This window comes from Moschus berezovskii, chromosome 9 (assembly GCF_049115385.1).
Source record: "Moschus berezovskii isolate FMDL1 chromosome 9, NW_MosBer_1.0, whole genome shotgun sequence".
In the NCBI taxonomy this organism is placed as follows: domain Eukaryota; kingdom Metazoa; phylum Chordata; class Mammalia; order Artiodactyla; family Moschidae; genus Moschus; species Moschus berezovskii.
Genome location: NC_142468.1, coordinates 10737792 through 10762364, shown reverse-complemented (window position 1 = coordinate 10762364; position 24573 = coordinate 10737792). Strand labels below are relative to the sequence as shown.

At 44.7% G+C, this 24573-nt stretch overlaps 1 protein-coding gene across 6 annotated transcripts in view; it reads right to left on the bottom strand.

Moving 5' to 3' along the window:
- Nucleotides 1–1661: 1661 nt before the first annotated feature.
- The window catches only part of STON2 (stonin 2), a 170635-nt gene continuing 147723 nt past the window's right edge, over nt 1662–24573 (bottom strand). For 3 of the 6 annotated variants that reach the window (XM_055437435.2, XM_055437436.2, XM_088839410.1), the window contains exons 5-7: nt 19126–20964; nt 11881–12083; nt 1914–9745 (exon numbers count right to left, since the gene is read on the bottom strand). In XM_055437435.2, the coding sequence (XP_055293410.2) occupies nt 9665–9745; nt 11881–12083; nt 19126–20964 (2123 nt within the window). In that variant the 3' untranslated portion in view covers nt 1914–9664. Of the gene's footprint in view, nt 9746–11880; nt 12084–19125; nt 20965–24573 lie in introns of all 6 variants that reach the window. The other 3 variants (XM_055437438.2, XM_088839412.1, XM_088839411.1) reach the window with 3 other exon arrangements.

Sequence of the window (24573 nt, the reverse complement as noted above, 5' to 3'; positions counted from 1 at the left end):
TAGAAGAGATGTACAATAGGGGCTTGTTCAAAAAGAGTCCAATGTGGGAAGAAATAACTGGAGACTGTCCCAGTTTCTGAATTATATATACCCTTTTCTCTGCTGCTGTCAGCGGATTAGTCTAGGCTTCTGGGACTTTATGCCTATTGGTGAGAAGAGAGGGGAGGAGAGCAGAGGGAGCTAAGACAGCAGTCTTGCCCCCGGGTCTGCTCTTGAAAGGGAGAGAATAGATGTTATCCCGTTCCTTTCTGTTGAGACCTAGACTGTGTTTGGGAGGAAAGTACCTGATTTTGGTTTTAACTCCTATTGAAAAATAGTATCTGTAATTTTGAGACCTCTAAGATAAAAATCGTGAATAAGTTCTTTTTATAGAGATCTAACACACAATTCTCTTTGGTATGGAAAGATACTTCAGCATCTTTTCCTGGGTCCATAACAGGATATGATGGAGTGGAGCTAAAAATTGCCTTGTGTAACAAAGTGAAGCCTAATGGATATGCTTCTGTTGAAGTTATTTGGTCTGCTATTCCACTCAGTGGATCTGTGAGGCAGATAAAAGATGCTGTTGATCCTGAAACAGTCAATTCACATCGCTAAACTCAGGGAATAACTGTGTGACTCATTTTAATGACTTCTCCACATTGACCGTGAACTGGAAGGCACTGTTCAGGTAGCTGGGATTTTGGGTGGTGATGATTCTAGTGGTATCCTCAATGAAGAAGTTGAAAAATTGAGCGTCACAGAGTGACTTTCATTAAAGAAGAATGACACCCTATTTTGTAGACAATTTGAGTGATTTTCAAGGGTCTTGAAACTTTAAAACTTAATTCCCACTTAAAATGGGATTTTAAGAAGAGTTTTCAGTTCTCCCTTGGCAGTGAAACAGTAAATCTGGGGACTTGAGGGATTGGTGCCTTTACTCAAGCTAGAGCTAAGTGAGAAAGATCTTTAATAAGAATTTCCTCTGTGGGGTATTGGCAATGAACTTTAGAAACAGGGGTATGTGATACTTTGTTTTAGGTTCTTTCCCTGCTGTAAATACTCACCATTGATTTTAAACTATACCACCAGCCTTGAATTATTAGTGCCTTGACGAATGGAGAGAGGGGGCTGCCTTCATTAAATAAGATCTAAAATACTTGGTACAGGTGGTAAGCACTACCTAAGTGTTAGGTCCTGTTATTATGTCTAGGGAGACAGAAAGTGCCCAGCGTGGAGGAATACAGAGCACACAGTCAGAAGTGATAAAAGAGGAGCTGAGAGGAGTTTAGAGTGAGAGCTGACAGGTGACACGGAAGATGTTTAAATTCTCATCTTCACTTCCTCTCATTCCCAGCCCTTCCTCCCCCAAATCCTAAGGAACCCCAGGAAGAATACTTGGCTCCAAACAGTTACTTGAGTAGTTGTTCCACTTAGATATTAAAAGAAAGAGGGACTTTAGAAGGCTAAAACCTTGTGACAGCATGGGAACTAAAAAATTAGGTCTCAAAATTTGTTCAAGAGGACTCTGGGCAGATAGGAAGGGAAGAATAGGGGAAAGGAGTAGAATATCCATAGTCTGAGATGGCTGGATGGCATCCCCGACTCGATGGACGTGAGTCTGAGTGAACTCCAGGAGTTGGTGATGGACAGGAAGGCCTGGCGTGCTGTGATTCATGGGGTCGCAAAGAGTCAGACACGACTGAGCAACTGAACTGAACTGAACTGAAGAAAACCTTATGCTCCTATTTGGCTTTTCATCCTATTGCATACCTGATAAGTTACTAATATAAATTAATTTTGCACCAACTAGGCTATGAAATTCTGTGTGTTCTGTTCAGGATAGAGTTCCCTCAATGGTAGGAACCACTGAACCGGCCTGAGTTCCCCCCTTGTGGATAACTGTATTTCGCAATAACATGTCTATGGTCTGTTTGAACTAAACAAAACACAAATCTCTGTCTCTTTCTTGTTTACACCAAAAAAAAAACCAAAAAAACCACCACCCTTTATTTTCCTTGCCTTCCATCTTTCCCTTGGACCAAACAACCTGCACGTTGCAGACAGATTAGTCATTCCAGAATAAAGCTTTCTTGGCAAGATTCTCAAGTGGCTCCACGGCATTTACAAGACGGAGTCCAACCTCAAGCTGGAGGCCGGCTCTCCCACAGCTCGGCCCCTCTGCCACTCTCACCTCTTGATGGGCGTGAACCCCTGACCCAGGTGACGCCTGTCTCTTAATCCAACTATATTTACATTTGCTTCTTCCCAACTCTAAACTCCCGTTCTCTTGCCACTGAATTCAATTTTATCCCCACTTCTAGGCCTCACTGAAAAGCCATCTTTCTTATGAAAACCTCCCAAGTATTTTAGTCCATAATGATTTTTTCCCCTGCATTTATGTTGACATTAGTCATTTGGACTCATCAGTGAATTAAACAGTTATTTGTTGAGTGCTAACAATATGCCAGGAACATAATATAAATAAGTGTGTTATTTGATTATATGCTCTTTTATATTTCTCACTTATTTATATATGTATTTTCTTATTGCCAAAAAAACCCCTGTAAGAACTGTTTGTTTTCTTACAGAATTAGGCACAAAGTAGGAATGCAGAAAATATATCTTGAATTCACTAAAGTATATTCATGATAAACTTGAGCTAGGATGCAAATCACTTGGTAACTTGTCAACTTATGATCACTCACTGTAATAACTGGGTGAGTCTTCTTAATAATAAACATTTTTTTATTATGCTTGATCAAATTAAATCTTGCATCGTAACAGATTTTGTTTAAAAGTTTTTATTAATAGGTCTTTTTCATAGCTCAAAAAGGGGGTTACAGATAATAATCAGCAGAACAATTGAAAACAAAACCTCACCTCTATAGAGTTAGCCAGTGTGTAGACTTTATTACATAGGCACATACTTTTTTAAGTAAACTTTTTACATAAAATAAATCACAACACTGAATGAGGATGGATGGTGAAGAAAGGAAAACCCAAGCCTTGCACCAGCTGAATCGTTCACTGGGACCCTGGGTCCCTCCATCCTGACATATTGAAATTCACCATGGGCGTGGCATGTGGAGAGTGAGGGGGGTGCTCTTTTAGCACTTCCAGGCTTAAAACACTGGTGGTTTCATTTCCTGAACACGGTAAACTTTCTCCAGGTTCTGTTGGCAGGCTGACACAAAGGTTAAACGAATGCTGACTCAGAGTGAGAGCTGTTCATGTTCTTCCCTCTGCTACCCCAGGACTTCAAAACCCTTAGACGCTCTGGTCCAACTAACTGGCTGCTGTCAGGACCTGAGTGGCCATATGCTTCCCCAGAACTGCTCCCCTTGGCAACCACATGGGGGCACTGATCCTGAAGCGCACGGAGGCAAGACCCCGGTGCTCAGGGCTTCAGTCAAGTGTGGCTAGAGGGAGTCCACAGCCAGCGCTGAGGGCTTGATCTGCGGCAGAAGACAGGACCGGAAGGAAGAGGAGGCTGGGATTTCTTCCTCTGGCTGGCTGGAATCAAGCCATTACATTTGACCAACTCTTAGTACTAGAAACAAAATCATACTAACACATACCACAAAGGAGATGCTACTTTGTAGCTTGTATGTGGTTTTTAAAAAATTAATAGTTACATTTTTCCTGTTACTAAAAGATCGGATAGGGAGGACCAGCCCTTTCTCTAGTCTGGTTTTGCCATAACTATGTGACAGATATTCCCAGAAACTTTCCTGTTTTTTCTTCCTTTGATTTCTGAAGTCTTTTCTATAAAAGGACATATTTATAAATTGTTGGTCAGCCGTGGCCCTTCCGTATCTTGGGGGGTTAGACCTACTTCTGTTTCGGGTAGTGTCCAAATCCTCTGAAGTCCTCTTTACCCTCACACCACTGTTGTGCTGGATGATGCTAGGGGAACTTCCAGAGCAGGGTGCCAATGAGATCACGATCCGCCATGTTTCTCTGTGTTTGGAAGGCAGCTACTAAATAGAGGGTTGCAGGGTCAATGATAGAGACATAAAAGGGGAGAGATGGTCCGGCTGCTTTCCCCAGTATTCCAATCTTAAACTGCTTGCTTCTCAAGACTGTATGAAGAGTCCTATTGACATGGAGTATGACTTACAGTGGCACCAGAGCACAGTTCATGCAAGTGGAGCTGGAAAGGACCTGAGGGAACAATTAGTCCAGCGTCTTCACTTTTTTAGCTGAGGGTTCTGAAACCCAACTGGAAAAATAGCCAGTGACTCATCATGATGCTTTTCTCTATGACGGGATCCTTTAAAGACTCCCAGAAACCCCGGTTCCCTTTACATCAGCAGTCCACAGTGTACTTGCATTCCCTTAGCTCCCAGTACAGAACTGGCTGCTGGGACAGAACCTTGACCAAATACTTGTTGAACTCAATTCACTCTATTGTTTATCTCTGCCAGGCAAACTTAGTATTCCTGGAGCTCCTTACATTTAAGGGATGGCCTCTCGTTCATGTATTTTGAGGTTTGGTGGTCAGTGCTCTATTTGTCATTTCTCCATACCTTATATTTTTTGATTCTGTTCTTTTATAACTTTTCATTAAATGCCATTATTATTTGCCTCTCTCCAGGCACTACCAAACACATTACTATGGATATTTTCTGCCTTTACAGGCCTGGAATATTACAAATTCAGAGATACTATTTTTTTTCCCCAGTTGTTAAAAGAACTAGCCTCTTAACCAGACTTGCTAAGGCACAGTAGTAGAAATGTAAACATTCCATCTTCCTGGTTTAGTGAAGACATGGGAGAATGCTGCTGATGCACGCATTTGTCTTCTACATTGTTGACTGCCTTATACATCGCTTTCACTTTCCATTCCTTAAATACATAAATATGAGCCACAATATCGAAAGCAAGTTTCATTTACAAAGAACATAATTAAGAAATGAAGAAATGGTGACTTGTAGGGAATTGGCACTTAAAGACTGGTCATGTTTAGAAGTTGGTGAGAATGCTATGACTAATTTCATAAGCGCTGTCACAGTTCGGATGACACTTATTAGTGACATGTTAAGAGATAATTCCTTTATTGGATGATATTTTTTGTGGATTTAGTTTTTTGGCCCAGTTTTGTTTGAAGTTCCTGTTGCATTTTTAACATGACCTAAACTCTAGATATGCCAGAATTAACTTACAATCATCATTCATAGAAGAGTTAAATTTACCATTCCCAACTGAGAAAATTTTAAAAAGTAGGCTAGATGGCAGCGCTGCCTATTCACATCAACTTAATATTTTCAAGAGTTGGAGGGAAAATTTTGGATCATTGTGTTTTCCCACCACCACGAAACTTATGAGATTTAAAGCAGTTCTGAAATCCTGATGTTCCTTCAAAAGTTTCAGTTTGCTATCCCAGGCCTCCTCCTTACTACGGTAATAAACACACAGTGACACTGCTGAGTGGTCACTGTCAGGGAAAACAAAGCCGAACACACAAGACTGCCCATGATTCTAGTAAATGCTTCCTTCTCCCACTGACCATTCGAATAGACACGGCTCGGGCTCACAGAGCTCTCTGACTTGCGAGAACAAGACTGAATCAATAATCCAGACCGTTGACAGCATCTGTGCTGCTGTTATCTTTGGACACAAAATTGTTTTTCAACATGAATAAGGTTCACTGTAGTTTAAATTCAGCTGCACATTAAGTGCTTAAGTGCTGACAGTTATTAGTTGACAGTGGAGGCAAGAAAAGAAATTACTTTAGTGCTCCAGGAAATGAAAGCATGTTTGTATGCTTTAAGGTTAAGTGTCTGATGATAAGGAAGGGTTAGGTAGTCATGGAGTCTCAGGATCAGTATTCATTCAGCAAACATTTATTGAATACCGAATAATTTTTCTTTATTACATGAATATGTCTGTCCTATCGGCATGGATTTAAAATAGCTGAAATTTATTATATTCTAAGTGTGGTGCTAGATAGTAGAAAGAAAGAATAAGATACATTTCTTGCCTCCATGAGTCACATTTCCTGGGAATATGAATTTCGAGGGACCTACTCCAGTATATTCTTGCCTGGAGAATCCCATGGACAGAGGAGTATGGCGGGCTATAGTCCAGGGGTCGCGAAGAGTCAGACACGAATGAGCGACTAACGCTCTGAAGCTCCTGCCCTCATCTATAAGATCTGAAAAGAAATTACTCTCATTTCAAATGAGAAATATTTTACGTTAAACAACATTCTCAGGAGTTCCCTGGCAGTCCAGTGGTTATAACTCAGAGCTTTCAATGTGGTGACCCAGGTTTAATCCCTAGTCAGGGAATTAAGATTCTGCAAGCCATGCAGTGCCCCCTCTCCAAAATAATGTTCTCAAGGGTTATGAACCCTGACAATAATGCAGGATGGTCAGGGCAGGTGGGGGGCGGGGGACAAAATAGAAAAAAGAAAAACTGCCCAGATTATATTTAAGTGAAACACAAAATTTTGATAAGACCTAACTAGCACTATGTTCACAAGGGTAAGAGTGGCAGAGGGGGGTTTATGGTCTCCCCCCAAAATACCTCGTATTCTCTCGTCTGATATATCACAATGAGATCATTTCTTATCTTCCTTTACTATGAAGTCATAAAGCAAGTCACCAGTCTCAAAAAAAAAAAAAAAAGCACAGCTCTTAAGATCAAGGGACATCAAATTTATGTTCTAACAGTAACAGGTTGTGTACTGGTAAAATGAATTCACTTCTAATATTTTCACATCATTGATAACATAGAAAAAGAATATTTGTGACTATAGACACACAAAATAGAAATCCAGGGTAGCAAACTTACAATCTGCATATCAAAAAGGTATTTGTCCAACTGTGTTTTCTATGTAGGCTATTAACAAAACTACATAGAAACTACATCTAAAAATAAGTAGTCTTACATTTTGCAATTCCCTAAATGCTAGCCATAAACAATTTCTAAAAAACAGAGGGAAAACAAATCTGATGAAATCAAGGTGTTAAGTTTTTAAAAATGAATAATTTGATTGCTGAATGTAGATAGTATGAAAGGAAGTTTTCCAACCCTTGGTTTAAAAAAAAAGAAAAAAAAATCCAGGTAAAGCACAAAGGCAATGAGAATTAACCAATAGGAAAAAAGGGTCCAACCACCAATACATATGTGATGCTAGCAGGTGAAGCAGAGCTTTTGAGAGGGTGCATGGGCTCTAAACTTGGGTAAAGAAGGTGCTAGAATACGCTTGACCTTGGCAACTCTTCCACCCATCTCAATGCTTCTGTGAGGAATCCTCATGAGCTTTTAGCACAATGGGAGAAGGACTATGCCTTGGAGTCCCCCCACTTGACAAAGACCTCTAGAGGAACCTACCGTATTTCAAAGAGCATGAAAAGCCACTTACAAACTAAAAACAACTAGAGTTAGAGTCCTATTACTATTGAAACTAAACGTCTATGTAGAAGATATCTTGGTAAGAATCTTGCCTACATCCAATCTTAGAGTCCCTTTCATGGCATTTAGGAGAAATGGGTTATTTTAGCTTTTGCTTGTTTATCTATAGCAACTGGAAATTCTACTAGTTGAGTCCATTCCTCTTTAGAATAACTCCTATTACAAGGTTCTTTCGTGTGTTGAAGCAAGCATCTGTTATCTATTAAGTTCCTCTTTTTGCCCTTTGAAGCAACACAGGAAAAGTCCAGTTCCTCTCCCCCTTTATAGTTCAACAGAGATTTCAAGGCAGCTATTATATCATCCCCTCTTTTTCCCTTTGCAGCTATACCTTCTGTTCTTCAGGGGAACTATTGCCCGGTTCCATATATAATCAGGCTTTTCATGATCTGGTCACCTGACTCTGGACGCAATAATTTATTAATGTCTCTCTTAAAATGTGGTTCCCAGAACTGAACCCAGTCCTCCACGCAGATGTGGACTGAGCTGTGCCACGAGGAGGGCTCCCGAGATTTCTGTCACCACCGGCCGAATGTGTTCGTTTAGCCGAGAGATACCCCTAACGCAAAGCTGAACTCACATTTCCCTAAGAAAACATTTCTACAAAAACTGCTGTGAAACCAGGACTTTCTAACACCTTTCCCATTAACACACACATCCGCACACACACAGGTGCCCTCGCCTATGCTCAGAAGGTTGCATTTAGGAAACTCAGAACATGGGGGCCTCTCGTTAATGCCTGTTCAATTTTACCCTTTTAGTTTCAGTCTTATCTTCACATATTTCAAAAATTATAATGATTTCTGCATCCTAATGTCAGAACATAGTTAGAATTCAGTGAATATTCATGGGATGAATTAATCCTGAATCTACTAGTCAACAGACTAGATATATATGTCTACTCCTGGGTCATCTATAAATCTGATAGGCGTACTTTCTGCCCCCCTTAACTCTCTTCTTCATAGGAGAGCTAAGAAGGCAAATAAAAGCTGCCTTTAAATTGCTGAGCTATTATCCCCTCTGGGATGCGGAGGTACAGAACGTGAAAAGGAACAGATGAAGAGAAAGAATATTGAGTGCCCCAGATCCTTGGAATCAGGATTGTAGGTTCCCAACGTTAGAAAAATATGGCTTCCCCCTATCTCTACCCTAGAGTCTTCTGCCTTTCAGATCCATTAGAACACTGTGATTATCAAACTCTGAACTTTTAGGAAAAGCTCATACAAGCTTAGTTTTGAAACAGCTTTTAAAATGATCTTTTCAAATTATATTTCCTGTAAAGTCTGAGTTAGAGACACGCAGCTGTCTATTGGCTATGAGGTATAAAATGGAGTTCCCAAAATGCCCTTGACAAATGCCTGAGATATATGTACCCACTTATTTCAGGAGTCAGAAATGGCATATATTTTTCAGTGTGAATTTAGAAAATCACTGAGATTGAAGCTGTCTCCTGAATCGAATATCATCTCAAGATGAATGTTCCTTTTCCCTGGAACAAAGAAAAAGAGCTCAATTTTGCTTTCCCTTCAACAGCCACTCTTTGCAGAATATAGGGCTAATTACGGAATTTAAACATGTCCTATTGTGCCTTTTCCCAATTGTCTATTGTGACTTGGGATAGTGAACCCTGGGACTGACACTTTAGAAAGACGGAAAAAGTGTTTCAATCTCGAACCGGGAAGAAAACATTTCAGAAACTTCCTTCTTGCATAGTGCTAACATTTGAAACATGGAGACACCTAAGAAAGGTCTAGCAGACCCAGAGAGGAAATTGGTTTTGTACCTTTACTCAGTTTTTCTCTAGAGGGAGTGATGGAGGTGGAGTCTTGGTTAATTAACATCTCAAGAAATTGTTTTCCAGAAATTGATTGACAGGTGAACATCAGGAAGGAATCACACCAACACTGATGGGGGCCGGTTCAGGGGGGTGGGAGGGGTGGGCAGGGGGGCGGTCTTTTCCTGACTATTATCAGTCATGACAAGCCACACCCAAGAGCCATGAGATAAGCAAGAGTGGAGAGGAGACTTAATTATACTATAAGCTCCACAGGCCAGGGGACCTGAGAGCTTCAAGCATAGTCAGAGCCTCTCCCAGGCAGCCACCTTAGGGTTTCCTGTTAGAATGCAGGTAACTACAAACAGGACAGTCCATACCCTGTTTCCCACAGGGAGGAGCCATGCTAGGTACTGACTTGAATTTCAGCTATTCAGGAAGACATCCTATCGTGCTGCTTGGGTCACGAACCCCTGCAATATAGCCTCATCACTGGACCCCGCACTCCTTGGGATTTTCCATATCGTCTTCCAAGTCTAGCTTCAAACTCTTTTTTTGCTCAATTTCCACCTGTTAAGGAATAGACGTTGGAGAGAAATAATCAGAAAGAAATATCAGGAAAACATCCCAACAAATAACCAAAAGAGAAAAACCTCACTAGGTTCTCTGAGAGTCCTTACAGTTTGGTTAATGTTCTGGGGTTTAGCCACACCAAGCTACTGGGCCTGTGTACATCACGGCTCTGAATGTGCACATGCCCTTGGCTTGGTCTGGAATTTCTCCCCTTCTCAGTCCACCTGGGAAATCCTTCTTCTTTGCCTTGCACAGTTGCTCAAAGATCACCTCTGCTATAAAGCTATTCTTGACTCCCCAGGTAGAATCAGGTGCCCCTCTGTGTATATTTCCCCTGTACCCTGTACACTCGCCCAGCCCCACTACACCACAGGCTCTGTAAGACAGGGCAGACCCTTTTAACTATTAAACCCCAATAATACAGGCATACACAAAGGTTTATCAAATGAATGGATTTCTTTGCAGTTGACTGTTTACACTCTCTATGACTTTGTCCCTTTAAACAGTCTGCGGAGAACTCCCTGGCTGTCCAAAGGTCAGGACTCCGCACTTCCACTGCAAGGGGCACAGGTTCAATCCCTGGTCAGTGAACTAAGATCTTACGTGCCGTGCGGCACAGCCAAAAAAAAAAAAAAAACAAGCGTCCAATAGTATTTATAGTTCTGCCCCTATCTTCTGCAGAATACTAAAGCGGGCTTCCCTGGTGGCTCAGAGGATAAAGCATCTGCCTGCAATATAGGAGACCCGGGTTCGATCCCTGGGTTGGGAAGATCCCCTGGAGAAGGAAATGGCAACCCACTCCAGTATTATTGCCTAGAAATCCCATGGACAGAGGAGCCAGACAGGCTACAATCCACAGGGTCACAAAGAGTCGGATATGACTGAGTGACTTCACTTCATAGCTGTTAATTATAAAGGGATTAATCAATTAATCTTGTCGTGAGAGTGACACAGCTCATCTGAAGCCTTTTGATAAGTCAGGCAGGGAATCTTTTGAGTTACGGAGCTTCATAATGAAAGCTGTTTCTCTCAATACCGATATTTATAATAATGAGGGGAAGGATTCGAGGCAAAACAGCTGACTACGGTCATGTTTGAAGAAAAGTGCTGAGTTTTTTTTTTTCTGGCCACAAGATGGAGTATTTGTTCTTTTCGGTAGTTGAATGTTTTGGATCGCACAACTAAGGAAGCATTTAAAGAACAATTAAATGATCGTATAAATCTAAGGATGTTATTATGAATAGAAAATTATTAAACCGCTTTGCCAAATCCTTCTTCAGTATGCCCCCCCCGACCCCCTGCCCATTTTCCATCATCTTTGGCATTTAACCTCCTGTGTGTGTGTGCTCAGTTGCTTCAATCGTGTCCGACTCTTTGCAACTTTATGAACCTTAGCCCACCAGGCTCCTCTGTCCATGGGATTCTCCAGGGAAGAATCCTGGAGTGGGTGGTCATGCCCTCCTCTAGGGGATCTTCCCAACCCAAGGATGGAACCCGCATCTTGACGTCTCTTGCACTGGCAGATGGGTTCTTTACCACTAGCCTCTCTTTCTACTGAATCTCTTAACTCCCCAGGATATAATCACTCTTTATGTCAGAATTCTCCAGCTTCACGGCCCCCTTTGCAGCCCAGATCCTATTGCTACTATAAAGGTTTGCTTGGCTTTTGAGATTGCTCTGTTACAGCACAGTGACCAGGTCAGATGTGTTTTAACGTCACTCAGATCCACTTCATCAACATCTGCAGCTGAAATATATGCTTAGAGTTAGCATTTTCCTGAGCCTGCCTGCACTTCCAAGCCCACTCCCCTGCACATAAATTATATGATAAACGAGTAATAATAATCCCCTTAACCATGACTCTTGTCGTTGTTCATGACAACTGAGACATTATATCCTCCGCTTTCATTAGCCTCTATTTCTCTTTCCAGCCTTTCTGTTGCCCACGAGCAGGATTATTCATTTAGCTCGGAGCAGACTCAACCACAGCTATGCACGGTGGGCCACCTCCACAGTGGCCGGAGCGCCCATCTACACCCTGGGTGGGCAGTGCTAAAAGGAATGGGAGCAGGGAGCATTTGGGGGTAAATAGGCAGACTTGGAAGCATTAGCTCGATGCCCCCTGAGGCTACCTTGTAGCTGTAGTGTGCGGAATAATTGACCCACTTCCTGACGTCCGTCTTGTCTTCCACAGAGATGGATCTCACGGCAGCTTTGGAGGCAGACGTTGTAGGCATGCTGAACTCGACATTCACGTGATTGGCAAATCTGGAAGGCACTTCCCGGTCTGAGCCAAGTTCAAGGTGGCAGAAGAAACAGTGTGGGTGACCAGAAGCTATAAAAGAGAAGCAAAGAATTTAGGGTTTGGGTTCTTTGGCGAAGAAATGGAAGGAGAGCCTGAGTAACAAACAAAGGAGGCCTGGCAGCCTTTCAGAGGGTCCAACACTGAGCAGAGGACCGGCCTTGGCAGAAACCACGCTGCATGTATATGTCTCAGACCGCTGGACGTAACACTGTCCATTACAGTAGCCTGGTTTCCTAGCAATAAAACCCATGACCTGGGAAGTGAGGCTCACTCTGCCTGCTCAGGTCAGAGCGCAAGGTGAACACAGCACAAATACCAAGAAATAGAGATTGTAGATTGGCAGAAAGGAATAAAAGAGATCAGCACTTAGCACCTACTAAAACATCAGAGACAGCCACCTGGAGCAAAATCATCAATTTCTTTTGAAAGCTGAATTGAATTTTCTTCATAGCTGTTCATATATATATATTTTTAATGCTTTTGGCATGTTTTCCAGGTGAATGAAATATGTAAATAACAAAGCCCTTAGAAACTGCACATTGGCATTAGGGAAGCATGGTTTCCCAGATGTCTCCCTAGAAAGACATCTTTCCCAGTGGTAAAGAATCTGCCAATGCAGGAGACCCGGGTTCCATCCCTGGGCCATGAAGATGCCCTGGAAGAGGAAATGGCAACCCACTCCAGCAGTCTTGCCTGGGAAACCCTGTGGACAGAGGAGTCCAGTGGGCTACAGTCCACGGGGTCGCAATGAATTGGACACGACTGAGCATGTAGTCATGCACACGGAACACCAGGGAGAACACAAGACTAACAGCCAGGACCTGCTAGTCCTGGATTTGACCTGCAACTCTTCTAAGTGCGAGGACCCCACACCCAGAGCCTTCGTTCTCTCCAGGCTTCTTCCTCAAGGATGAAGTGCGGAGCTGGGCGTTGGTGGGAAAGGGTGAGCTGAACAAGGCCAGGCATCGGCCCTTACTGCTATTTAACTCTACAAATCTGTGGCTGGTTCTGCTGTATCTGGAAGGCAAACTTATGGTCTGATTTTCATCTGAAGATTGTTACCAGACTACTTGGGGGAGAAGAGCCAGAGCTGAGTTCCCTGCCTCGCCATGGACGCGTTGCCGCCGCCACTGGTCAGATATGGCAGGAGACGTATTCTGAGAACTCTGATCCAGGTCGTGTGCAAAGTGCTCTCTGCAGATTCTCTCACTGCATCTTCATGACCGTCCTCTGAGGCTGTGCTTTGTTACATTTGTACAGATTAGGAACTAAGGCTTCGGGAGGTGAGGTCGACCGCCCAGGGTCATAGCTAGCAAGTGGCAGAGCCAAAAAAACTGGACCCAGCGGTCCGCCTCCCAGACACTCTTAACTGATTTGTCTGTGTGACAACCTCACAGCCCTCAAACCTCAGTACCAGGGTTTGCAGGGTGACAGGGGTGGAGAAAAAGCCGTAAGGAACCCCATAAAGCAACTTACTATGGATAAACAGTGTGCCTCTGACTTCATGAGGTAACTGAAACAGCCCTTGGTTATCTGAGTTTCCCCAAATAAACAATTCCAACTTCCTCTATTGGTCTGGGCAGGACATTTTAATCTCGGAGAGTGAGGACATCCACACCCGCTCTCCAAGGAAAACATTACAGAGTGAAGTATTTGTTTTGCTCTGTTTCACAAATGTAACATATTTCAGTAGTTCTTTCTAAAAAGCAGTACTTAAGAAAAAGATTGCAGTTTTTTGGGAAAAGAATTTAAGATACATGTAGTAGTCAAAATTACATTATTTGAAAATGAATTGATTCAGCTTTTTTTAAACTGTGTAACCACAGATGTCATTATACAGCCATCACTTACGGAACGTTTATTACAGGCCAGAGACTGTGATAAACACTTAAAAGCATTATCTAATTTCATTCTTAATGAGCTGGGTATTAATAACGCTGTTTTATAAAAGAGGAAACAGATTTCCCTGAAAGGTTTAAGTAAATTGCCTGAGGTCACAGCCATTAAACTGTAGAACTAGGAATGAAATTCATATCTAACTGACTCCAAATTATGTCCGAGACTCCTCTCAATATATTGCTATTTGATCATCATAAAGCAGATAGAGGAGGTTCTTAATTCAATAGCATCCTCAACGACAGTTTTATCTCATTACCCTTATTTACATATTGTTGAAACATTGAAAATCATAACTTTCCACAAAACTGACTCTCCTCTGCTCACCCCACCAAACAGTATTCACAGCAAATTCTATGAAAACAACGTTCTTTCTTGAGTTCTAGCATCAACCAATGGATGCTGGGGCTTGTGGACAGATATGCTGTGTGCTCAGCCGTGTCTGACTCTGACCAGCAGGCTCCTCTGTCCCTAGCCCTCCAGGCTCCTCTGTCCAGGCAATTTTTAAGGCAAAAATACTGGAACAGGTGGGTTTCCCTGGTGGCTCAGCCAATAAAGAATCTACCTGCAATGCAGAGACCATGGTTCAATCCCTGGGTCTGGAAGATCCCCTGGAGAAGGGAATGGCAACCCACTCCAGTATCCTTGCCTGGAGAATCACACAAACAGAGGAGCCTGGCAAGCTATAGTCCATGGGGTTGCAAAGAATCGGACACGACTGAGTGACTTAAACTTTCACTTTCACCAGAGTGGATTGCCAGGAGAAGGCAATGGCAAGCCACTCCAGTACTCTTGCCTAGAAAATCCCATGGACGGAGGAGCCTGGTGGGCTGCAGTCCATGGGGTCGCTACGAGTCGGACATGACTGAGCGACTTCACTTTCACTTTTCACTTTCACACATTGGAGAAGGAAATGGCAACCCACTCCAGTGTTCTTGCCTGGAGAGTCCCAGGGATGGGGGAGCCTGGTGGGCTGCCGTCTGTGGGGTCACACAGAGTTGGACACGACTGAAGTGACTTAGCAGCAGAAGCAGCAGAGTGGATTGCCATTTCTTACTCCAGGGAATTGTCCCGACTCAGGGACTAAACTGGTGTCTCTTGCATGTCCTGCATTGGCAGGTAGATTCTTTACCACTGATCCACCTGGGAAGCCCGACAGATAGGGACATGCAATTTTGAAAGCTAGTATAGTTTAATTTATTGGAATCAAATTGAAACTGAATTCATTGACTCATTGGAAAAGACCCTGATGCTGGGAAAGATTGAAGGCAGGAGGAGAAGGGGACAACAGAGGATGAGATGGTTGGATGGCATCACCGACTCAATGGACATGAGTTTGAGTAAACTCCGGGAGTTAGTGATGGACAGGCAGGCCTGGCGTGCTGAAGTCCATGGGGTCACAAAGAGTCAGACACGACTGAGCGACTGAATTGAACTGAATTGATAGTTTAATTCATAATGATGTACTAATTAGCTCACAGATTATGTCATCTTATTCAATGATGTTGAAAAAATTTAACATTAAGATTCAGACCGCTATTTCTCATGGAAGGGGAGCCTTATTGGAAATTTTTTTCTCTTTACCTAATCTAACGAGAACTGGAATTCCAGCAAAGAAAGCTACCGATGCAGGACAGAATGTTTTGTTCCCTGGCAGACAGTCTGGGAAAGCACACAACTTGTTCCGGGTGCCTTCTAGGAATCAGGAACGCCCTTGGGATTAGGGTGAGAGGGAGAACATGGACAGGCCCCGCTGGCAGGAGCCATGTAGGAATCCAGTGGGGGGCTTGTTAGCCTTTTGCAGGACCCTTTGTTGGGATGGCCCTGTTGTGGCTGCAGGCTCGGGGTGCTGGCAAGGCCCGGGATGCCAGCCTGGCCATTGCTGCCTCTCGGTCTGACCATCCCGCCTCCGGGAGCTAGGGTTGCAGGGCCACCGCAGGTGGGGTACATGGGCAGAGGTTCAGTCCTCTTCCACTGCAGAGATGTGAGGATTCTGACAAATAAGAGCCTTACAAAGGCACCTCCCCAAAGCTATCTCCAGACTGAGACAGCAGAGCTCAGACAGGCGACAGTTACTAATAGATCATCACCAGCTCTCTGGGTTCTTGGATGGAGCCCTGGATGGGAAAGGCAGAGGGTGCAGAACACAGAACACCAGCAACGGTAAGACCCTGCACTCTGCCTAGAATTCAGATCCTGTACATTTCCAGTTGCCAGAAATGGGGTGCTATCAATTTCCTAAACTGATACAGAAATATACTGTTGGCCAGAAGTAAAATAAGAAATTCTTGGGGGTGGGGGGGGTGGGGGTGGGGTTTCACTTCTAAAAACACAACCATGACAGCAAATCAGTAATTGAGGAGGGGCATGGGGTAGGTTTAAGTGAGAAACATCCCCAGATATTCTTGTGATGTCCTGTATTTTAACAATCGTTCACAAGTAAGGTGCCAGTAACCTGGAAATAACCTATGCGATAGATAGGCTGCACTGACCTGGCCTTCAGCCTGCTGAATACTTCCCACCCTGGGAAGCCTTAAGGAAACTAGTTGCTGTTGCTTGAGGATGATGTATTCCCTATCCTGTAGCTACTCCCTTTTTAATCTGGTAACAATCTTTTTTTTTTTTTTTTCTTCTCTCTTTCTGAGAAATACTCTTCCCCAGCACTGCATCTCGGGAGAAGGAAATGGCAACCCACTCCAGTATTCTTGCCTAGAGAATTCTGTGGACAGAGGAGCCTGGTGGGCTGCTGTCCATAGGGTCGCACAGAGTTGGACACGATTGAAGCAACTTCAGCTGCAGCAGCAGCCGCAGCCCACCGCGTGTCATCTTGGTGGTCCTGTCAGTCATGACCTTTGAGCCTCGGGAAGTGGCACGGAATGGCTAGTGGTGGTTTGTCCCAGTGGCTGCAGCCTGAGGACACCTCCCACAGCTCCTGCCTTCCAGAATTATCCTTTCTGAAGCCTGCTTGATCCTCCAGTTCTCCGAGACCACCTGTATCTTCCTGACAGTTTCTCTCTTTCTGCTGAAAGAGGGCAGTCAATCCTTGCTGCCTGTAAAGCCCCTCACGTGGTACCTTTCAATATTTGAGAGAAGGAACTTTGAAGCAAAGGAGGTATGTGAAGAAACTGCAAATCCCTGTGCTCATAATGGAAGTTACTTCAAGTTTGTGTCTGTTCTGTATGACCTACCGAGAGGCAGCAGGGGTATTGAGAATAAAAGAAGACCCTAGATGTGATGGGTCAGGTCACTCCTGGTCCTTAATTTTCTCATCTGTGGAAGGAAGAGGTTTGCCTAAGTCATCCCCCAGGTCCCTTCCAGCTTGAAAATCCAGTTATTCCATAAGGAAGTGACCTGAATCCATGCTTACTAAATTGCAGAGCTGAAAATCCCAGTAAACACAAACTGGAGGCCCTACTTTTTGTGATGTTACCCCTCCAGCAGGCTAAACAGCAATCTCCCCCTGTGACCTCAGCTCTGTTCTCAAGGGGCCTCCGTGCCACAGCATCTGTGCCACAGGAGAGCTGAGGGTCTCTCCTCTCTGCCGTCAGTTCAGATGGGCCGAGACAAAAATCCCGGTGCTGTCAGCCAGGTGACACCGTGCTGGCCTCAGAAAAGTGAACAAGCAGGCGCCGAGAGGAAGGCTTTAAAACTCCTGCCCAGTTAGCAACAGGGTGGCCAGTCCAGCCTCAAACACAGAAGCCCAATTGTCCCTTTAGTCTGTGCCACTACACCCAGCGTCGGACACAGAAAGCTCTGGTGTGTGTCCCCCGCCTGGCCCGCCGGGGGAGCTGACCGGATCGTATTGCCTTTTGGCTTCACGTCATATGGCATCTAGGGTAAAACACAGCCACTCCACACTCCGAACAGGAAATGAAGACTCTAATTATGTTGTTAGGATTTAACAGGGAGAACGGAATAAAGAATATCTGCATAAGGAAAAGTTTAACCAACAGTTTTTCCAAACATTTGCTGCTGTTGTTGTTGGCCAAAATACCCACTTTTGTTTATTACAGATGAGAGGTGGTTTAAAGGACCATGGGCTTTATTGCCTGCCATTGGGATCACCCAGACTTACTCTAAGAAATAAAACCAGCTCACTCCCTAGTTTTGTCATTCCACCAAATCTCACCGGACCCAAGAGGAAAGCCATCGCCTTTGGGCTCACCCAAGCACACAAGCACCCCTGCTCACTGTGCACAGGCCAGCAAGGGCTGGTAAGCTGTCTCCTTCAGTCGAACACTCCTTCCCTTACTCTTTGTCATGTAGCGTTCCAGTCCTTCTGGACCTTCATGTCCAGGATGTCTACAGTCTGATCAGAGGCCCCTTCCCTCTCTCCCTCTCAAAGTCGCTCAGCCGTGGATGGTTCTTTCAACCCCATGCCCTGTCTGCCAGGCTTCTCCATCTGTGAAGTTCCCTGGCAAGAATACTGGAGTGGGTTGCCATTCCCCTCTCCAGGGGATCTTCCCAACCCAGGGACTGAACCTGGGTCTCCCGCATTGCAGGCGGATTTCTTTACCATCTGAGCCACCAGGGAAGCCCTTGGAGGCCCCTTCCCCATGCCCAAATCCCAGCTCTAAGCTTGGGACATTATGACTGACGGGCCTTGCACAGGGTTTCTGGAATCATAAATCTAACTCCCCGCCTACCCTGTACACGATGGGCCATCACCTGGCCCTTTTACCTGCACTTGGGCAGGGAAACCTGGCGTGCAGCAGCCCATGGGATGGCAAAGGGCTGGACATGACTCAGCAACTCAATGACAACAACAGCAGCAGCAGGATGCAGACGTCTCTTCAAAACCCCGAAGCCTTCTAGGGTCTGGAAAAAGAAAACCAGCTTCCAACACCAGCTAAAACTTTAAGTCAGAGAACAAATTCATAAGCTGTCTTAGAAATGTGCTTGACAACCGCCCTGAGAAGAAGAACGCATCGTTTCACGAAAGAAGTGTGAAGAAGGTAGGGGAATAAAAAGGGAGGACCTGGGTCATGCAGGTTTGTGACTTAACCTCGCTCAAATAGCTTGTGACTCCTGGCCGTCCATTCCCCCTACCCTCCCCATCACCGTTCCCCTCACATAGCACAAAACCAGCACTTGGCAGGGGAAGAGAAAGCGGCACTTGGATCCCAGCTCTTTGGCCCGGCGCGGCGGCTCTCAAAGAAGAGGGAGCTCTGCCTACCTGAGTTTTTGTCGGGCAGTCGGTTTATCCTCCACACGATGGCGTGGAAGGCATGCTCGTACTTGGCAGTCCCCAGGGTGACTCTCATGACCGGCTCAGAGCCGGAGGCGCTGGCTGAGCCAAAGCTCGCCCCCCGGTTCACCTTGGCTTTCAGAGACTTCTCCCCCAGCACGCTGTCCCTGCGGAAGTTTTTCACCCACTCGCTGGGCACGGGGTAGCGGACCATCACGTTCTCGCAGGGCACCTGGGTGAGGGGGTCCCAGTTGGAGGAGCAGCCCGCCGACATCCGCAGCCAGCTCTGCAGCTCCACCTCCGCCCCGTGGATGCTCGCCGCCGTCCTGAGCGTGAAGGGCAGGGTCTTCTCGGCGAACCCCGTCCGGAACCGCATGAGCTCGAAGCGGCAGGCGTCCAGAGGGGTGAAGAGGATGGCACGAGAGCCGCGGAACGCGGCCTCGTCCACGCAGCCGTGAAAGCGGCACTCGCGGAGCCGGATCCACTTGGCGGTGGTGGTGGGCACGATGTCCTGGCGGGACACCACCTCGTTCCCCTTGACCAGGACGTCGTTGAGCCCCAGCCGGCACTCGGCCAGCCCCGAGAGGAAACTCAGCACGTGGATCCGTGTCAGGACCCGGTGCTGGAGGATCTGGTTGTCTCCCTTGCTCACGAGGCCGGAGAATTCGTCCTGGACGTCCACCGTCATCTCCTCTTCCTGGTAGTTCAGGCCGACCGTGCTCAGCTCCATCGACAACACCGGCAGCGCCATGAGGCGGTCCTGAACCGCGCGGATGAAGCTCAGGAAGTCCTCGTAGTCGGTGGTGCCCAGCTTGATGACTTGCTCCCTCTCGGCCAAGTGAGCCACGGCGGGTTTAGGCTGGTACTTCTTCTTCTCCCTGTAGGTGACGCGGTCTATCCGCAAGCTGTGGATCCTACCGTTCTCGTCGTAGTTTTGGAGCCGGGGTTCGGAAATCTCATGGCGCCTCTCCAGCTTGAACTCACGGAATGGCCTCTCCAGGCCCTGCTCATAATACAGCTGTAGGTAACCACCGTCTGTCAGTCTGACGTAGATGGGCCCCCAGTGCCTGGAGGACATGATGTTCTTCTTCTCGGGGATCCTAAGCATCATGGGCCACCCGTCCCTGGGCGGGAACTGCTCGGAGCCTGCTGAGTGGTCATCCAGCTCGGCCCAGGCGCTCGGGTCATCATCAGGGAGTGGCACACCCGCCAAGTGGTCGGAATCCTCGATTTGGAGCTGCTTGAGTTTTTCCACAGCATCCGAGCGTGACTGGTTTCTGCTTGAGTCCTCAAACCTGATGGCGTCCTGGCAGACGACAATGAGGGAATCTCTCTGGCTCTTGCCTGGGGTACCGGCCACAGAACTGTTCTGGGCTCGCCTCTCCTGCTCCTCAAAGAAAGCTCGGAAAGGGTTGATGGGGGAGGGCTGCACATCCTGTAGCGTCTCATTCAGAAAAGGATTGGTGGCCCTCCAAGGTGGAGCCTCAGGCACAGCAGGTGGATGGCTTACAGAGGACACGTCTAGCTTCTGAACTTTGGAGAAGTTCATCAAACTGCTCTTGGGCCGTTCCCGCTTCTTAAATGACCCTGTTGAGTTGTAAGGTCCATCTGGGGTCACAGAGGCAAGAGGCAGTGTTTCTGGCTTCAGAGGAGATGTGATGGGGGACAAAGGGCCACTGACTTCATTGTCATCAAAAGTGACCCAGCTGGGGAAACGCGCAGAGGTCACTGGTGTGGTGGGGTGTCCATTCACGGCTGGGCTGCCGGCCTGCCAGCTGATGGCCTCCATCTCTACCTCTTCATCCTCCTGAAGAGAGGAGGAATTGTCTGAAAGGCAAAGGAGAACACATGAGGGACTGCTGTTCAAGGCCTCTAGGAGTATGGGGATGAGGGAATTTTTCTAGAATTTCAGCTGGAATCCAGTAAATTCCTGTCTCAAGTGTTTAGTCTGACACAGCTCTTACAGTTTTGTAGCAAGCACACCAGAGAAAGTAGAAGTTGCTCAGTTGTGTCTGACTCTTTGTGACCCCAAGGACTATACAGTCCATGGAATTCTCCAGGCCAGAATATTGGAGTGGGTAGCTTTTCCCTTCTCCAGGGGATCTTCCCAACCCAGGGATCGAACCCAGGTCTCCCACATTGCAGGCAGATTTTTTACCATCTGAGCCACCACAGAGGGCCATACATTAAATGCAGTAAGAATGGAAATGTCAATACAGAAGCACTGAGAGAACCCAGATCCATCACAATTTAACTCTTATACATTCTATTTTATTTTATAGAAGTTTCTGGAATAGGTTTTTTTTTTTTCCTTTTTGACTCTAATGTATGTATTCTTAATTTTTAAACATCAAAACCACCTGTTACATAAAATGATATAAAGCTGATCACATTGAACAAAACAAGCCATATGTTCTAAGTGATGATATGACTGTGAATAATGTAATTGGAGGGATTTTTACCCAAATGTGATCAATAAATACTAAAGACAAAATGGTAATATCCTTAATATGAAATAAGTTTCATAAGCAAGCGAATAAGAAAACTATAAAAACTTGAAATACAGGCAGAGGACAGATAGATGACCCAGGAAAGAGAAAGCAAAAATGTCTAATAACCATGTGGGAAATGTTCAGTTTCACTAGTAATAAGAAAAATGAAAATTAAATCCCCCAAAAATAAAGTCAAGATTTTCCAAGTTTTAGTATTTGATGAGGGTAAGGGTGTTATAATATAAACAGTAAATAGATCCTCAATGGGACCATAAGGTGCTATAAATTTTCTGAAAATGGTTTGGCAGTTTGTATTAAGGGTCTTACAATGACTCAGTAATCTTACCCTAAGGAAATGAATCCAAACTGTGAATCAAGTTTGGGGTGAATGTTAGGAAACTGAGGCACATAGTGGAAGAACATGCAGCCATTAAAATGTTTACAAGTCCATAGAAACGTAAGAAAACGCTCCTGATATTAATCTCTTCTTTTTTCTCTAAAATATTTTTCCATCCTGGGGTTTATTTTATAAAGGAAAACAAAGATTATTATAAATAAAACTCCACTCTTGCAGAGACTTCAAGGACGGAGCTGCAAAGTTGAGCTTCAAGGCAGGAAAAATCCAAACCTTTTCGGTAAAGACACTGCACGTCTGCTGTGGTTGTGGGAAGGAGAGGGGCGTGGGGCCTTTACAAAGGCAGGAGTAGATTCCGATGAAGGAATGTCCCAGGAAGCAAATCAGTATCTGGCATAGAGCCAATACTCGGTAAAGGGTTGTTGAGTGAAAAAAGAAACTGCTTTGGAGCAGTTGTGTTCTCTCTGTCTCTGTAGAAATGTGTATCGGGATCTCCATTCCACCCACTGTTTCCACCTCCAGACATTTGGACGCAAAGAGAAATGAATATTCAAACGGTTGAGTTTTCTTACCACCCTGCTAAATCTTCATGAATATCATACCCAGCCACACTAAATCAGCAGTGTGACATATAATTAAACACGCAATTACACGTGGATGGGAGGGCTACCTGTCATCCATCTTTCAAAGTATATTTATTCAAACAAATAGTGATTACCTCTACTGAAAGCATCACTTTGAAAATGTAAGCTGAATACATGCACACACACACATACATACCCACACTCACCCCAGAAATAAAATGAACAAAAAGTATTTTCTATATGTACAGCATCACAAAAGAATTTCAAAGCATCTTAAAATTAAAGAGGAGACTCCTTCAAATTAGTCATTAGTGTACTTTTGTAGATGTATAAGTGATTTATTTTCTGGAAAATGAAGGGAAAAGAATCAGAAAACAATCGAGGTTTGTAGGACATATTTTACTACTACTACTACTATTATTATTATTACTGTTGTGGTGGTTGTAATGAAGGCTAAAGGGAACAATGTAGCCCTGAGTAAAATATAATCACTTCTTTGAAACAGTAACTAAACCTCCCTAGGGAAGGGGATGTATCACAAAATGTATCACTTTCTAATGAAGCAGCTCTAAGGAGCTTTTGTGGACAGTATTTCCATTCAGACAGTCTGGTGCTGACTCACCCCTTATTCCAGGGATACCCTTTCTGCCTTGGAGCTCAGGACTACTCCCAAGCGTCACATGTACCCTAAGTCCTTTTTGCTTGGAGGGTGGATTCTGCCAAATCTGTTTATTCTTGCTGCCAAAGGATTCTCTTCTATTGGGAATTCTGTCCCCAAAATAGCACTTACCATCCTCTCCCAAACTGAAAAAAAAAAAAAAAAAAAGGCCTTTGTCTCCACTGAAGATAATTTAATTTTCTTACAATAAGTCTTAGAACTTTAAGCCAAGTTACTTGAAATCACACCAAGTCCTAGACAGTTTTGAAGCATTAGACTCATAATACAATTTAAATGAAGTTATCTTTAAATTTAGGGCTTCCCTGGTGGCTCAGATGGTAAAGAATTTGCCGACAATGAGGGAGACCCAGGTTTGATCCCTGAGTTGGGAAGATTCCCCTGGAGAAGGAAATAGCAACCACTCCAGTATTCTTGCCTGGAGAATTCCATGGACAGAGGAGCCTGGTGAGCTACAGTCCATGGGGTCGCAAAGAGTCAGACACAACTGAGCAACTAACACACACATATCTTCAAATCTGGAGGCAAATTTTTTAATTAGATCGATTTCTAGAGATTCTATATTCATTCAGTTCAGTTCAGTTCAGTCGCTCAGTCATGACCGACTCTCTGTGACCCCATGAAGCACAGCATGCCAGGCCTCCCTGTCCATCACCAACTCCCGGAGTTCACTCAAACTCACGTCCATCGAGACGGTGATGCCATCCAGCCATCTCATTCTCTGTCGTCCCCGTCTCCTCCTACCCCCAATCCCTCCCAGCATCAGACTCTTTTCCAGTGATTAAATAGTATCAAAAGACTGTGACAACACTACCTCTTCTTTGGCATTTTCATCCTCCATGATTACAAACTGTTTTAAAAATCTGTCTTTGGGGATGGTAGTAGTGTAATAGGCCAAATTTCTGAAAATGCGAATTTGGTTTTCTACAAAATCATTTATAAGGAAAAAAGAACAAAAGCACTTTTCTAGATGAAAAACAAAATTGGCTCATAGTTCACAGAGGGTCACGGTGGTTCATATTTTCATATGAAAATAAAGCATTTCTTGAGGTGAACCTAAGGACTGCCAAATACTACTTTTAAAATTCTCCCCTATTAACACCAAGTTCTATTCCTGGGTCAGGAAGATCCCCTGGAGAAGGGAACAGCTATCCACTCCAGTATTCTTGCCTGGAGAATCCCGTGGACAGAGAAGCCTGGAGGGTTATAGTCCATGGGGTCACAAAGAGTCAGACACGAAAGAGTAACACTTTCACTTTCTAAATATCCACTAATAGAAGACTGGTTATATCCATTGTTATATCCTTAGACTGGAATCCCATGCATCAG